The sequence below is a fragment of the Vidua macroura genome, chromosome Z, assembly GCF_024509145.1.
Source record: "Vidua macroura isolate BioBank_ID:100142 chromosome Z, ASM2450914v1, whole genome shotgun sequence".
NCBI classification, from domain to species: domain Eukaryota; kingdom Metazoa; phylum Chordata; class Aves; order Passeriformes; family Viduidae; genus Vidua; species Vidua macroura.
The window spans coordinates 18,480,190-18,494,012 of record NC_071611.1 but is presented as its reverse complement, the minus strand read 5'-3'; the positions used below and the strand labels follow the sequence as shown (position 1 = coordinate 18,494,012).

At 36.4% G+C, this 13,823-nt stretch overlaps 1 protein-coding gene across 9 annotated transcripts in view; it reads left to right on the top strand.

Moving 5' to 3' along the window:
• CCDC171 (coiled-coil domain containing 171) overlaps positions 1 to 13,823 on the top strand; it is a 159,956-nt gene that overhangs the window by 9,921 nt on the left and 136,212 nt on the right. For 8 of the 9 annotated variants that reach the window (XM_054004235.1, XM_054004233.1, XM_054004232.1 and 5 more), the window contains exons 3-6: positions 1,852 to 1,984; positions 3,449 to 3,623; positions 6,130 to 6,311; positions 8,523 to 8,669. In XM_054004235.1, coding sequence (XP_053860210.1) covers positions 1,852 to 1,984; positions 3,449 to 3,623; positions 6,130 to 6,311; positions 8,523 to 8,669 — 637 coding nt within the window. The remainder of the gene's footprint in view (positions 1 to 1,851; positions 1,985 to 3,448; positions 3,624 to 6,129; positions 6,312 to 8,522; positions 8,670 to 13,823) is intronic. The other variant, XM_054004234.1, reaches the window with a different exon arrangement.

Sequence of the window (13,823 nt, the reverse complement as noted above, 5' to 3'; positions counted from 1 at the left end):
TAAACAAAGTTTAGTTCCTGTCTAAAGGAACTAGAATTCCTTTAGACAGGGGAATTTGAAGGTTGAACTGGGAGGAAATTACCTTAACACTTATATCTCTAACTGGGGATTTTTGTCAGATATGCTAATTCGCCAAAAATAAAAGTTGCATCCATGTTATGCTACGTGTGCATCTTCAATGTTTTCCACCTGGTGAATTCTGCATCTAAGGATCCTTATAAAGTTACCCCTTTTCATCACCTAATGGTGTCAGGCTCATGATTTTAGGATGAGTGAAAAGGCATCACTCTCACGGTTCAGATTCTTCTTACTTCCTTCCTGACTTATCACCATATTTTCTTAATTGATTTAGCTAAGAGTTGCTTAAAATAATGATATGGGATTTTTCTTACCTGGTTACTGATTGTTTGCCCTTTGAGATGTGTTGGTTCCTCTGGGTATGTAAATACTGAAAGCTAATAATGTGCCAGCAGTTTTCTTGCAGTACATATGGGTTTTAATGATCCTTATCTCCTACATATATTAAAAATATAGACTGTGTTAAGTACATGGCACCCCTGTGGACCAAGTACTGATGATGTACAATTCTGATCACACAGATGAAGTCTATCTTGTTTTTAAATGAAGACTTTATTAAATTATAAAATATTTATAGGCTGCAGCTAAAAACCTGAAATTTCATAATTTGTTATTAGTATGTTCAAAGGCTACATTTAATTTAGAACACTGTTCCACTTGTTAATTACATTTTGCTAGTCTGTTTATGTGAGAAAACATATTATCAGGTAAAGGTTTTAGTTGTGAAAAATGTTAATGGTGCCTGTGTATAAATCTAGGAGTAAAGTGATATTTTTTTTTATTTAGAAAAACCCAGTGTACTGGAATTTACAGTGTTCTTTTTGTGATTAATACTTAAGACTTCATATAGACCAATGTATGCTATTTTAGTATTTTCAGGTCTGCATGAAATTATGCCAGCTTTTTTGTTTAATTTAATCATGTTTCTTTTTACAGTTTAATTTATAATTAGTGGCCCTGACAACTTTCACTTTTGTGTGGAGCAACTGATTGTAACAGCCATTCTTATATAGCTTTAATTATCTGAAAAACTATATATATCAAATAATGTGAAGATTGAATTTCAGCTCCTGAAATTTGAGTTGTCCTCTTTGAGTTATAATAATTGATTGTAAGATTATTAAGCTAGTTAATAAATATGTATTTTTATACTAATTTTTCATTCTCTACATAAAAGCTTGTTTTATTATGAGCTTGTGACACTGAGAGGTGAATCCTGTTACCTGCCAAGTAGCTTTTCTTTTGGTTGAAAAAGTAGTGGATATAACAGGTTATTTTAGAGGACTAGACCTTTAGTTTGTATTTTGTTTGTAAACAATTGTTTATCTGTAGTTTAGGTGTATATATTTTTGAAAACAAATGTGGAAGAGTGAGATTTATTCCACATTTATGCATTTCTTTTATGATAGTGATGTTTTTGAGACAGTAGTCCATGTTAAAAAATGAGCCTTACTGAAGAGACAGACAGAAACTTGCTAGTCATTTTAATATATATTATTGAAATTATGTTTTTAACTATCCTGGAAGTTTATTGGATCAATAATAAAAATAATGAAAAATAATGAAAAGCATGCTTAAATCAACTTAGGGAAATTAAAAGTGCATATCTAATATAAGTTCCTGCTTCTACATCTCTCACAGTTTGCATAATAAGCAACAGTAGGCATAGCTTTACTTACGTGAATGTATAGAGCTTTGGACCCACAATCTGATAATTGAAATAAGGGAACATTAAAACTTACAAGGAATGCTTATGTTTTCTTTGTTTTGCAGCCTACATAATGAGGAATGTGAGTTACTACAGAAGAGCAATGAATTGGAATTGGATGCTGTTTTAGGTCTGAAATGGAAACTTCTTCAAGCTAAAAAAGAAAACTTGGACTTAACTATTCAACACAATCAAGAAGTAAGAATTTCTTTTTCATTTGCCTTATTTTACTCCTGGAATAAATGTCATCTTGTTTCATTGAAGTAGTATTCTCAGGTGGTGGATCAAAAGCATAGTCCGTAACTGGAAAATATGAAGAAAGGTGTCATTGTACAGACCTCTCATACCTGTTCAGATACTGTTAGCACCTCTGCTGTCATTGTTAATAGTTAAAGGTGTGGTAACTGGAGCACTTCTCAACAGCAAATGCAGAATAATCTTTTGCACCCCGAGCTTAATGTAAGATGTTGTTTGTTTGTTTGTTTGTTTCAGTCCAGATAGTTGATAAGCCAATGGGAAAATAACAATGTAACTGAAGTACAAGAACAAGTCATTGTGGGAGAAGCAGGCATCTCTCAATTTGGGTACATACCCAGATAATAAATGTACATGGAACAACAAACTTGTTCTATTGGCTGTATTTAGCCAAAACCAGATGAATGAGCACCCACATCAACTTTTCCTGGGAGATTGCTTAGAGCAGAATTGCTACCTGTAGTAGTAATAATACTTCTTTAGCAGCATAGTTTAAACCAGATTATCAACTGCCAGATTGGCATTAGCAAATGTGGGAAGTGTGCCTAGCAGCAATGTACTGAAACTGACTACAACTCAGCACCCACCTTTTCCTGTGTTTGTTAGTGGGGGAACTGATATTCAGACTAAAGAAAAGATTGAGTATATTCTTAATGCTACTTCATTTCAGTACTAGTTTGCTGCAACAACATCAAGGAAATCCTTTGTAATGTGAGTGATTTCCCATGTATGAAATTCTCATTGACAAGAATATTGCTACTTTGTAGATGTTCTGAAGGAATATGTATTTTACTTTCCATCTTCTTGTGTTGAAATATCTTGAACTTGGTTTTCTGAATCCAGTTTTTGGCAGCAAAGATTGTCTCTCAGCCTGTATAAGATCCGTTTTGGAAGTGTTTTCTATTCTTAGTTTGTTGTGTGTTAGCGTTAAAGGCATCTGTTTGACTACTGAGCATTATTAGACTGAATTTTATGCTTGTATGTATATTTGTGAGTTACTAGATGTCTGATAGTCTAGTATCCCAATATGATTGTTCTGAATGTTACCAGAAAATCGGTCTGGAATATAATGTTTCTCTTATGGCAATTTTTCCTCTGAGGTGCAGGAAGATGACAGTAATACATGATTAATTTTTTAAGGTCGTACATTTTTTGAAAAATAGAGGGGTATGTTTAAAATACATGAAATTCGTCTAGGAAAGGATCAGTTCGCAAAAACCAGTGAAGTATCAAAATGTGCATAAACATGCAGTTGCAAGATTGTATTTCAAATTCAGCTGGAATAAGATGGCAGTTATGAATGTGATTCCAAGTACCTTTGAAAAATATTTTGCAGGTGTATTTCTGTAACACGTTGTACTTCTTCAAGAGAACATTGTTATCAGTTTTATGAAATTTATTTTCTAGGTGTCCAACTATGAGAAACAGATAATTAAATTACGGTCAGAATTTGAGAGAGGAGAGGCCATTCGACAAAGTCTGGAGTATGAATTGGCTGTTGCCAAAAAAAGTGCCCATCTGAAAATGTGTACTGCAGAAGAAGAATTAAGTGATGCAAAAAACAAACTTGTGGAACTGCAAGGTAGGTTTCAAAGAAGTAAAGATGAAATAAAGGCTAAGTCTGTTTCATGTCATTAAGGTAAGTCAGAAGCAGGGACTTAATTAAATTTTCTAGTTTACTGTTTTTAGCTGTTTTTCTTGAATCTGTCTTCCCATGTCTCATCTATCTGCTTTTGAAAGCTCATAAGAGTTCACAAAACTCTTACTGTCTTATGTGTGGATTAGAACTAACTGGCTAACCCTTCCAACCCTTCTTTCCTCTTGCCCATCATCTTCTGTTACCTCTTCCTTCAGTGCTGTCTGTGTACAGAATTGTAATCATGGTGGCCATCTTCACATCCAGGTTATCCCTGTGTTCAGTAGTTCTTCATTTTCAATTTCAGAGGAAAAAAAAATAGGAAGAAAAAAGAATAGAAAAAATTAATTCCTGCTCATTTGTTTGCACTATTTCCTGCAGCTTTTTTCCAGAAGTTCTCATCATATGTATATTTTCTTTCATATTTTCAAATGTTTCAAGCTTTTCATTGTTCATATCTGGTTTATTTTCTTCTCATTGATTTTGTTTCTTTTTTTTATAGTAAAGTGTGTTGTGACAGTAGTATGTAGAAGGGAAGGTTTTTACGTAAACTTTTTATTTCCTACTACTTTTGTATTCAGAAACTCAGATTTCCTTTATACTCCTCAAACAGAAAGGTTTCATTCTTACAAGGAAATGAAGTGCATTTTTAGTTACCTAAACTACTATATCTATTTAATCTAGTACAGGAGATGTATCTGTGAGTTTGATGAGCTGTTGATATTCAGTGAAGAATTTGGAGTACTCCTCAAAGATTTTAACCTTCCAAGAACTGAAAGAGAGTCTGGATCTTGCAAGTACTTAAAGTAACAAGTATTTTCAAGATGTTGGGAGAGCTGAACTTTCACTCCTTTGGAGAACACATGAATAATCAAAAATCTTAGGGATTGGAAACACATGAAAGATAGTGAATCTTATGGATTGCAATCTGGAAGAAGGCATCTTTTTCCCCTTTGGAAATTTCTCTGTGATTACAAATGGAAGATTTGAATTGGTAGTTTCTCACGTAGAGCAAAGTCATGTCTCTTTCCATGTGTGCTGGTTTCCTTGCCAATATAAGAGTCATGCCATGCAGGTGCCAAGAGGCAGGACTGATGCTGATGGAACCACAGCACAGTGAACCTAGTCTGCTGGGCTGCCTGTCACTTTCCTGAATGGACTGGGCTAACATGTGATGAGGGGACTGGAGAACAAAAAGGGGATAGAAGAGGCTTTACAGAGGCAAGGGATATCTTCTTAAGTGCAGGTGTGTGTTAGTTTCTTTCAATACCATAGTCAATAATTTGCAGTCTGTCAGTTGATGACAAATTCCATTGGCTGAAATTTCTCAAACTTCTTATGTCTGTAGCAAGTGCCAAAGAAACCAAATTACAATTTTACTGCTTAATTTTTTAGCAATTAGTAATTTTCTGCTTCTTTTCCTTTGTCAATTGGAGCCTTTCTCACATCACATGGTGCTTTGGTATGACCCCAGCATATCTCCTCAGACAGAATGCTTCTTTTGTGCCTTATACCCTTCAGTGTTTTCTCCAGATTTTTTTCTGCTGTTCTTTTTTAGGGTTGATTTTCTACCATCTTACAGCCCTTTCCTGTCATTGTGTCCGCTGATTCTCTGTGTCATCTTAATATGCTCTCTTAATTTCATTCTTTCTGACTAAGAAGAAATGTCAGAAAACTGAGATGGATTTGAAATAAAATCCTGTTGCAAAGTGATGATTACTTAAATACCAATGCAGCTAGTTGTATTCAGTAAAATGAAAAGCTATTGTAAAATATTTTCTTCTATAAAGCTGCTTACATGTTATGAAGGTTTCCGTGGCATTTAAGATTTCACAGAAGTGTGTATACAATGACCATCTCAGGTCATTTATGGGCTGAAGATTTAAATGTCTTGAGGAGTAGTTAAGTTTCCTTGGAAAACCTAAATCTTTGCCTGATAACCCAACCTACCTTAGGTTTATCTACAGTCTCTTTCATGGAACAGGTGCCTATCTTTACTGTCATTTAAACTGACCTCAGATTTAATTGATACAGACTAATACCTATATCAAAAATGACATTTGGCAAAATGTAGAAATCTGAAATTAAGTCCTCCATTCTATAAAGATGTTATTTCACAGAATTACAGAATATGCTGATTCAGAAGGGACACACAAAGAATTATCTCAGGTTTTTATCCTTTTCCAAGAGAAAAAAGTTTTTTTAATTTTTAAAGTCTCTCAAATATTCGTGTGTTCTTGTGGGAAAGATGTGATAGGAACACAAAATTTGCTGGTTTCTTCTTAGTGAAGATGGTGCTCTCCAATGCTGGAGAGTTAATGTTGCAGTGTTCCACAGGGTATCAAAATACACAGAAGAACTGATGATCATTATGGGTTTGGGTTCTTTTTTCTGGATATGTTTTGCCATGCTGCTTCTACTTTTTTTCTTTCTCTTTTTCTGTAAACAATAGTACTCAATGAAAACCTTCAGCAGAAAGTGACAGAAACTGAGAAAATGTTTCATAATGCTCAACAGAAGTGGGAAGAAGAACAGCAAAGACTTGCAAAGGTGAAGGATGATATCAGCAAAATTTATAACAATGAATATGTATTCCTTCTTAAAGAAAGAAATGAAGTAGAAACTATTTTACTGGTATGGTGTATTAATAATTGCATGAGATAATGGCTGGAATGGCTTAATATGTACGTAGAAGCAAGATCCTAAACATGAATGGCAAATCCTGGTTCTAAACCTGCACTTTGTGAACTACAAGTCTGAACTTAGCTATCAAAATGCTGAGGTAGGCATAGAAATGAAGTCAGTTTAATCTACTAAAATGTGTCTCTATGATACGGAGTTAAAGTAATCTTCTCTGCTTTCTAACAGAGAAAGTTTTGTGTTGTGCTATATTGAGTGTGCTTAGCATTGTGTTTGGAATATGGTAAAAGATGTTGGAGTTCAATAGTAAATGCAATAGCATCATCTTGTGGTGAGTCAGAATATAGTATTCCTCCACAGAAGAACTCAGTTTTTTCTTGGACTATTTGTGAAACTGTGTTGTTTATACACGCTCGAAACCAATCGACCAGCCATGTTTTTGATAAGTAAATATGTATAGCGAGTGTGTATGTGGCATGCAGGTACACATGTATATATAAAGGTGTTTCTTTTATAGCATGGTGAAATATGTTTTTTCATGAACCTTTTAAGTTTGGGTAACTGCTGGAAAAGTCTGACAGAGTTATACCATGTCTAAAAAGTTCAGAGACTTCAAGACTCTGAAGTCATGTTGACTTGTTTACCAAGCTTGATGTATTGTTCATGTCAGTTTTTTGAAGTCTTGATGTAGTATTTTTCCGGGAAGCTATGTATAACTTATTTCATATGCACTTTTCACAGCTCACTTCTGTTAATATGTGGAAGATAAATCTGAAGAGAATTATTTCTATATCTTTCCAATATAGAAAAGATGAGAGTAGTTGTAAATTTGAGTAAAAGTAACTTTTTTTGCATGCTGATGGGAAGAAACCTCTTCATTGTCTTGGTATTACAGGCAAAGTTAGAAGATTTAGTGCCTCCACATGAAAAAAGAGAAAATGAATTAATTTTTTCGGTTACTAGATGGTGATAATGGAGTGGCACTAGGTGTTAATAAGGGTGTCATGTATCCCTTAGTGTCATGTTTAAGAGGCCAAAACTTTCTACCCAGTCATGAAGAACTTCTAAAATTTGTTTTAGACTTTGGAAAAGACTCATATTTCTTTTATCTTCATGTATAAACATGATTCTGTCAAATTTCAATCTTCCAGAATCGTTCTTTATGAATAATTCATTTTCTTTTCCTTCTCCTCCCTGCTCTGCAGATGCCTTATGATTAGTAATTTTCAGGAACAAGATTATGTGATGTAAGAGTAATAGCAGAATTTGTAGACCAGCCGGTTTATTTTCACAAAATGTCTCTTGCCATGATAAACTATAGGAATAAATGAACAGGAGGACTTAAGATAATCTTTCTGTGTTTTGCACGGAAAGTAATTGGCTTTCAAAAGGTCTTCCAGCTAAGTCACTGGATTTGTAACTTGTTTCTGATGCTAGTTATGGAAAAGCTTACTCCTGTCCACTGGACTGAAGCTATTCTTTTTTAAGGCTTCTGGAATCCCCAGCTTAAATATGTGCTGGGCTACTGGGGGCTCATTATTTGGCTACTTTCCTTCGTGTCTGGTGTGGCATGAATGAGGATTTTGTAGTGGTGACTCCACAGTGCTGCTGAGTAATTACACCAACCTGTATCTTGGTTCAACTTCCGAAGGCAGAAATTGTGGGGAGGAACAGTGGGGAGGAAAGATAAAAGTTATTTTATCTTTCCAAGAAATTCATAGTTCACGTAACTAATTTTATAATTCCATTTCTGAGAAAAGTCTTCAGAATAGTAGAAATTTAGAATATTTATTCTATGGGAGTAACTTTCAACAAATGTCTGATGATTTGCAATTCTAACAGAATAATAACAAAGAAAAACTTCTGTCGTTTCATCAAATGCACTTAACTGTTTCCCTCTCCATCATTGCCATTGAGCTGCGAGAGAGAACAGATTGGAGGAGCAGCCTTATACTTCTTTAGAGAAAAATTTCCTGTGGAGAATCGGCTCTGATTTTTGTATTACTGCAGAAGGTCATGTTTGTAGTGAGTTGTGAGCCAACATATGTTATCTGGCAGTGAATGAAGAACGTCTGTTGTTGGGTAAATGCTTGACGTTGCTGATGTGTTAGATTTTATTAACCTGTTCTGATGCAGTCTTTCCTGTTTTGATCTTTCTACTTTATCTTAGCAAAAGTAACTCTTAATGCCTTATTTCTTTTCTAGGAGCTGAATAATGAACTGCAAAATACACGCAAGAAATTGAGAGATGTGGAAGTGGAACACAGTGGCTGTAATGAGGTGCTGAGATGCCAGGCCAATGAACTTAAATGCAGCACTGAACGAGAGAAGAGACTTTTAAAGGAACTTGAAGTAAGGCTTTTTGACTATTGCTATTAGTCTCAACAAGCACTGACACTAAGCAATTTCATTTTTGAGGGATGGAACCTTCCAGTTAGGCTGGAATTCTGTGTACCTGATGAACAAAATATTGAACATCTGTTTTGCAGAAACGGCTGAACAGGTGAATGCCACTTTTACTGTGAGCTTGGCTTGAGACTTGTGTTTAAACATCAGATAGGAAAAGGTTTATGTAAGTGTGAAAACAAGGCTAATTTTACTTCAGGAAATCTAAAGTCTTAATTTGTCTATCTTATATTTTTGGTTTAATGGATTTCTGGTGGTGAATCTGCTGGAGCTGCAAAAATTGCCAGATGATGTGCTAGGTGAGGGAGTAGAATATTGAAAGATCACAATTGTCTTACAGCAGCCTCCTCCTAGAGTTAGTTACTTGAGTTAGTTACTGCAGGTTTAGTTTTCCTTTCTGTTGAGTGACACCCATGTTTGAGAATTCTCTAGTATTTGAGAATATATCTTGTAAATAGCCTCTTTACACTAACCAGCTAGTTTCCTCCTAAGTTTGAGTATTTTATTTGTCAACTAATAGGTTTTGTAGTAGTTATGTTATATGTTCGTACAGTCTGGACCAAGACTTTCTTGGTAGAACATTTGTCATTGCAGAAAACCATACGGAGTGGACAATTTTTTATTCTGATGAATGTTTTCTACCAAAGGCATTGTTAAATATTTTCTGCAATGAATTTAAAATAAACTGTCACTTCTTAAATATTAAACCTTAAAGAAACAAGTGACATAGTTTTCAGCTGTGGTTTTTTTCCTGATGCTTTTATCTTAAAGGCAAAATAAATGTTTTAAGTGTTGATTTTTAGGTAGGTAGAGTCCTGCATTAAAGATGAAGCACAAAAGAAAATTCCTACAGGGAAGATCAAAGCTCATCAACTAAAAACACTGACTTATTGACGAACAAGATAGACCTTTGTGCCCTCAAAGAATTCTACAGGAAATCTATTGTCATGTATTTTGAGCTGCACTTATTGGCCTAAGTGGAATTACTTTCAGTTGGAATGTGTTACATACTGTGAAGTTCCAATAGCCCTTTTAAAAAGCACCAAGTTTTGCTTCCCTGTACTTGAGTAAGAACTCTTCTTATGACCTCATGGCATGTTGTATACTAACAGAGAAGTCATGAGCTTAAAGGAGGAGGAGAAAGACAGCAAATAATTTATCTTTTTAAATACTTTGATTGAATATACCCACCAGCTGTAAATTTGAAAAGAAAGGATGCAGTTCCTTGAAAATGTGCAATTGCTATACCCTAATGATGGTCTTAATAGGGAAATGCTACCTACTAACCATAATCAGAAAAAATATTTTTTTTTTGCTTCTAAATTTTTGTTAAAATATCTTAGTAATGTAAGAAAACATATTAAGTCTGCAGAAAAATGAGCTCATGTTACTTACTGATAAGGATAGCTATTTAAGCAGTGATTAAAGAAAAGTATGTGATGAAACTTCTTGCATTTGAAAGTTAAAGAAAATTAACACAAGTCTTTGAATCGAAAAAATCAAACTAGGTTAGATGTCAGTACATATTCTGTTGGCAGCTTGCATCTCACTCTACCATCTTAGAAGTAAATTGCATATGTATAATCATCTGAAAGGACCTACAGTAATCTTGTAGATGGTGGTTCTAATGGGCAACCTCCTCCTATGCTTTGCAACCCTTGCCATGAGGAATTTTTTCCTCATATCTAATCTAAACTTCCACTGGTACAAATTTCCTCTTATTCTGTCACTTGTTACCTGTGAAAAGAGACTGACTCCCACCTGGCTACAGCCTCCTTTCAGGCAGTCATAGGGAGTGATAAGGTCACCCCTGAGCCTCCTCCTCTCCAGGCTAAACAAGCAGCTCCCTCAGCTGCTCCTCAGAGGACTTGTGTTCTAGACCCTTCACCAGCCTTGTTGACCTTCTCTGGACATGCTCCAGCACCTCAATGTCCTTCCTGAATTGAGAGGCCCAGAATTGAACATGAGATTGGAGGTGTGGCCTCAGTAGTGCCAAATTCAGGGGACAATCACTGCCCTGGTCCTGCTGGCCATTGGTTGTACTGTTGCTGCTACAGGCCAGGATGCCGTTGGTTTTCTTGGCCACCTGGGCTCAGCTGGCTCTTGTTCAGCCACTGTCACCAGCACCCTCAGGTCCTTTTCTGCTGGGCCACTTTTCAGTCACTCTGGCCCCAGCCTGTGGTGCTGCCTGGGGTTGTTGTGGCCAAAGAGCAGAACTCAGCACTTGGTTTTGTTGAATGTCATGGCGCTGGTCTTGGCCCATTTCTCCAGCCATTCCATCTCCCTCTGCAGAGCCTTCCCGCCCTACAGCAGATCAATACCCCAACCCAACTTGGTGTCATCTGCAAATGCAAGTGCATTCATTCCCCTCATGCAGATCACCAATAAAGATAGTAAACAAGACTGGCCCCAGTACTGAGTCCTGGGGAGCCTCACCAGTGCCAGCTGGATGTACCTTCATTCTCACCACTCTCTGGGCCTGGCCATCCAGCTTGTTCTTTACCTAGCAAACAGTGTACCCGTTCACAACATAAACAAAGAGTTTCTCCAGAAGTACACTGTGAGAAATGGTGTCAAAGCCTTTATTAAAGACTAGATGTATAACATCTACAACTTCCTTCATCCACTATGTGCATCATATCAGTAGCCAAGCTGAATTTCCATTCAGATGTTCAGCCGAATTTCCATTCGGAAGTCTTAAAGTAGTACACCCCAGACAGAATGGTCTACATTTTTTCATTAAGTAGATCTGTATTTTTTTATCTCTCTTCATAGAATTCTTAGCTTATAGATTGAAATGGGTAGATATAGGATACATATCTTCAATTTCCATGGTGAGTACCTCATGTTAATGATCATTTGGTTAGCAAATATGTACTTAAGTTCTTGATGATGAGAAGAAACTTCTTAACGTGATTGTGTGAGGAGTAGTGTACTTTAACTTAAACCCCAATCTTAAAATATTTTATTACATGCTACTTCTTGAAAAGCAGTGGAGATTAATGTTTCCTGGAGTTCACAAATCTGTTCTTTTGCTACCCTCTGCTGGATGTGAGGGACAAATCCATGGGAAAATAGTTGGGTTTTGATAACGGAAGGAAACGTTAAATTTATTTTTTTTCTTTTAGTACAATGACACTTGTATGAAGAATTTTATCCAACAGACTGTTGTAAAGAAAGGAATGTGCAAAAAACTTCCTGGCCCCCATTTTGTTTTTTTTCGTTCTTTTTTTTTCTTCAAATATTAGTCTGGTTTTATCCTTCAGTGATTACTCTGATCATGGTCAAAAAGAGGAAATTCCTAGTTTCCAGAGTTAGAAATTAAGAGAAAGAATAATGGCAAGTTTCTGTGGACTTTTCAGTTGAAAGATAGCTGTTGCTGTACTGTCTAACCTACTAGCTTTCCAGTTTGCAGTGACACCAATATGTTGCATAGATCTGGAGTACTTCTGAAGTAGAAAACACACTGTGCCAGAAAAATTGAGATTGAGAACTAGATGATCAGATATCATTCTGCCTCTTTGGCCTGAGAATCAGTAGCCAAATAAATTATTGATCTATTGCTATTGAACTCATCAAGGTAACATTATTTATGATAATCAATTTTCCAGAACCAATGTCTTTTATTTTAACCTTTAGCTCAATTGCTAATGAGAATTCTTGGGAAATACTTGAAAAAGACAAGACAAGAAAACTTGTCATATAAAAATAATGTTTCTGATGATGTATTCAGCCAAAAAGATGGGTGGGAATGTGGTTTTGCAATGAGAATGTGGACTTTACCACAAGAAACAAAATTATTAGTTTACACATTTCAAACTCTTAATTTCTGAGACTGAGTATACTGTCATATTTCTGAGATTTCTCGTTTCCATTTAGACTATTCCCTTAGCTTTCACATTGTCTTTTCTACCTCCCTTGCCTCCACTATGTATATTGACATGTGGTGCTAAACATGTATGCTTGTATTAGCTTGGTAATGCTACTATGATGCAAAGAGGGCTTGGGGAATGGTTAATATCTGTATTTGTTTGAAGTATATGTATGTGCAATACTTGAAGGCTGTGGGCTTATTTCTCACTCTGTGTTAGTGAAATATGAAACTTAGATCGCAACCAAAACCAGCTTACCCCTATTTAATCTTCTGCTTTCTAGAGTGTCCACAGTGCATAACTGTTATCCAGGAATTCTAGATGCTGTGACTGTGTCATATATTAGTTACTACATGCTTAAGACATAGTATATTTATGTGTATATATATATATATATGGGTATATATCCAAAGAGGTATACTTTCTCTAGATAAAATATATATAGTACCATATACTTAGAGGATTCTAAGCATTGCAGGTTTTATAATGAGAACTCTCTGGTGGCTCCAAAGTTATATTTCTTGAATGACAAGTTGACTGACATAATGATTTTTGACATTTGACAGTGTCCCATGCAACATACTTGTCTCTAAAATGGTGAGACATGGATTTGATGACTGCAGCACTTGGTACATAATGAATTGGCGGGATGGTTGCCCTCAAAGGGTTATGGTCAATGGATTGATGTCCAAGTGGAGAGCAATGGTCAGCCAGGGATTGATATTGGAACCAGTGCTTTTTAACATCTTTGTCAGTGACATGGACTGCAGGATCAAGTGCACCCACAGCAAGTTTGCTGACAAGATCAAGTTTTGTGGGGCAGTTGACACACTGGAGGGCAGGGATGCCATTCAGGGGGACCTTGACAGGCTTGAGAGGTGGGTCTATGCAAACCTCTTGAAGTTCAGCAAGGCCAAGTACAGGGTCCTGCACCTGCCCCAGGGAAATCCCAAGTACACGTGCAGGCTGAGCAGAGAATAGAGTGAGAGCCCTGTGGGGAAAGACCTGGGGGATACTGATGGGGATGAGAGGCTGGACAGGATACAGAAATGTGCACTCGCAGCCCAGAGACCCATCTGCATTCTGGGCTACATCCAAAACAGTGTGGCCAGCAGTGTGAGGGAAGGGATTCTGCCCCTCTGCTCTGCTCTGGAGAGACCCCACCTGCAGTGCTGCATCCAGCACTAGGGTCCCAACATAAGAAGCACATGGACTTGTTGGAGTGAGC